The sequence below is a fragment of the Chenopodium album genome, chromosome 12 (genome assembly GCF_948465745.1).
Source record: "Chenopodium album chromosome 12, dcCheAlbu1.1, whole genome shotgun sequence".
In the NCBI taxonomy this organism is placed as follows: domain Eukaryota; kingdom Viridiplantae; phylum Streptophyta; class Magnoliopsida; order Caryophyllales; family Amaranthaceae; genus Chenopodium; species Chenopodium album.
The window spans coordinates 39,818,133-39,820,714 of NC_137845.1; the positions used below are offsets into that span (position 1 = coordinate 39,818,133).

The following is a 2,582-nucleotide window of genomic DNA, read 5'->3' on the forward strand; positions in this document are numbered from 1 at the left end:
TGGATGTTCACCAACATGAATCATAATCACCTATCACCAGGTAAAAAACTAAATAATGCCCATTCAATTTTTTCAAGCATATTCTAGCAAGTACAAAGTAAACAGAAAAATGTCAATGCTGCAATGCATCACAAATGTTCATAGACAATAGATAGACACCGTATGAAAACCAGCATATGAACTCAAAACTATCTTGGTAGCTTGTAAATTAAAACACCATGGATGACAACTGAAAATAACAGATTAAGAAACAGAATGGATACATGAATACTAGAGTAAGACCATATTGTCAAGCAAGCAAGTTTGATTCATGTCTGAATATATTCAAGGTTTATACACACTCCCTCTCATATTGAGGAGCTGCAAAGACTAACCTAATTTGTTCACCAAACTTTCACTATGAACGAATACAATGGGAATTGGAAAACAAGTTGCTATCATGAAGGAGAGGGTTAGGACCCTGCTATATATGGCGTCACAGCTATATAAATTCAAAAATAGGGGTAAAATTTTAAGGCAAGAAATATACACATGGATCATGTCTCTCAAATGTACACAAGCAGTATTCTTGCCTCGTGGTATTGCAGTACATACAACACATTGCAGGGCACCGAATTTACCAATGATGCTATTCATATCACATCTGCACAACAGGATCACACTTAACAAATGAGCCTGAATACCAGCACCAAAGACCCTATGCAAACAAAGACTGAAGCCACCAGGTAACTTTAGTCACCTGATCACCACTTCAATCACCTAAGGCCCTGAATCAACCCCTCCAACTCTCTCCTCCCAAACCTTCTCCCACTTAAATGAGCATCTTTTGACCTCGCTGCAAAGTAAAATATCAACCATGCCACCATGAAATAAACCTCAACCAATGCCTGAAAAAGCACAGCAAACGATCTCCCAAACACTCGCGCTAAAACCCACCGCATAAAAGCCCCACACATAATCAACTCCAAGCACTTCAGCTGAATAGACTGATGAATCATTGTTGCAAGCAAATAACACCCTTCTTTCACAATCTCCCGACCACCCCCTCGCCTCGTGTTAGCAATTGTAACCCACGAATCCACAGCAAACACGAACGACACAATCGTGTCCATTAAGAACCAAGCAAACAAAAACCCAGAAATCTCTTCGTTATACCCCGGCACCCAGGGCAAACTAACTGAAAATGGCATCAATTTCAACCTCAAAAACAGCTTAAAAAACGAGTACTGATCATGAATTTCGCCGAAAAACCACAACCCCAGAATCTGTGTCAATGCATCCCTAACTGCCCACCTCATAAGAATAAACCCAGAAAGCTTCTTCACCCCCAAATTCGACCCAGTCCAAACAGTCCCAAAAATTGAGGTATACTTTCCCAACAAATCATTCACAACAGAAATAAACACAATCCCAAGAGCCCAAGAATATGTAATCACAAACCCAAGAATTACCCAACCATAAGCAGCAGAAAGCACACTTACAAGAAAGAACAACGCAGCTGCATCACGACGACCCAATTCCAACCCCGCCACAAAAAACCTCAAATCAACCACATTTTCTCTCTCCTCCCCATTTTCTCTCTCCAACCCCACAACCCCATCACTCGAATTCCCACCATTCTTGCTCTTCAGCTTGGTTTCATCAAATTCAATCCTGGAAAACCTAAATCTGTGATTGAAATCATTCAGAGTGTAAGAGCTCGAATTAACATTCAAATTCCGGGAATTGAAGAAAAGCGATCGATGATCATGATCATCATCCCCAGAAAAGAAGTCATCATCTAGGGTTCCGACGCGAGTAAGATGGAGAAAAGGGCGGTGACGACGGTGGCGAAGAGGGGAGGAGAGAGAATCGGAAGTGGGGTTGTTGTTGGCGGCGAGGTCGATGCGAGAGAGAAGGGATTTGATTGAAGGGTCACGGTCGATGACAGAAGTGACGAAAACGGTGCCGTTTTCGAGGAGGATTCGGAAGGAGAAGAGGAGGAGAGAGAGGAAGAAGAATGTTGGGAAGAGAGAGAAGAATGTTACGGCGGCGCTTCGGAGGATTCCGGTGGTTGTCCGGTGATCCCACCTCGCCGGAAAAACATCACTGCTGTTGCTGGTGTCGTTGGTGGTGTTGTTGCTCATTTGATTTTGATGTTTTTTTTTTTTTGGGTGTATTTTTGGTTTGATGGGATTACTTGTTATGAGGTTGAATTTTTTAGAGGGGGTTGTTTGTTATTGTTAGTCCAGCTAAGAAAGGAAAGAAAGGTGGCCAACACTCCAACAGTACAACGTCATTAATCAATGTAATAAAACTAGTGCTGTCAAATTTCAAACCGAAACCGTTTAACCGTCCGAAACCGACCGACCCAAATGAGAATCGAACCGATTAAAAACCGATTTTGTTGAAACCGAAAACCGACCTGAACTGTATTTAAGTAAACCCGAAACCGAAACGACCCGAATAATGTTAAACCGTATAAGAACCGAACCCATTAACAAACCGAACCAAATATAAACCGAACTGAAAGAAAACCGAACCGAAAAAGAACCGAACCGTATCTAACCCGAAACCGATTCCAACCCGAAACCGTTTAAACT

At 42.0% G+C, this 2,582-nt stretch overlaps 1 protein-coding gene across 1 annotated transcript; it reads right to left on the reverse strand.

Annotated features, from left to right (window-relative positions):
• Positions 1 to 286: 286 nt before the first annotated feature.
• On the reverse strand, positions 287 to 2,158 carry LOC145570512 (uncharacterized). The gene has a single exon (XM_081629628.1). It carries the CDS (start codon positions 2,124 to 2,126, stop codon positions 756 to 758), a length of 1,371 nt encoding a protein of 456 aa, XP_081485754.1. The 5' UTR covers positions 2,127 to 2,158; the 3' UTR covers positions 287 to 755.
• Between the last annotated feature and the right edge of the window lie 424 nt (positions 2,159 to 2,582).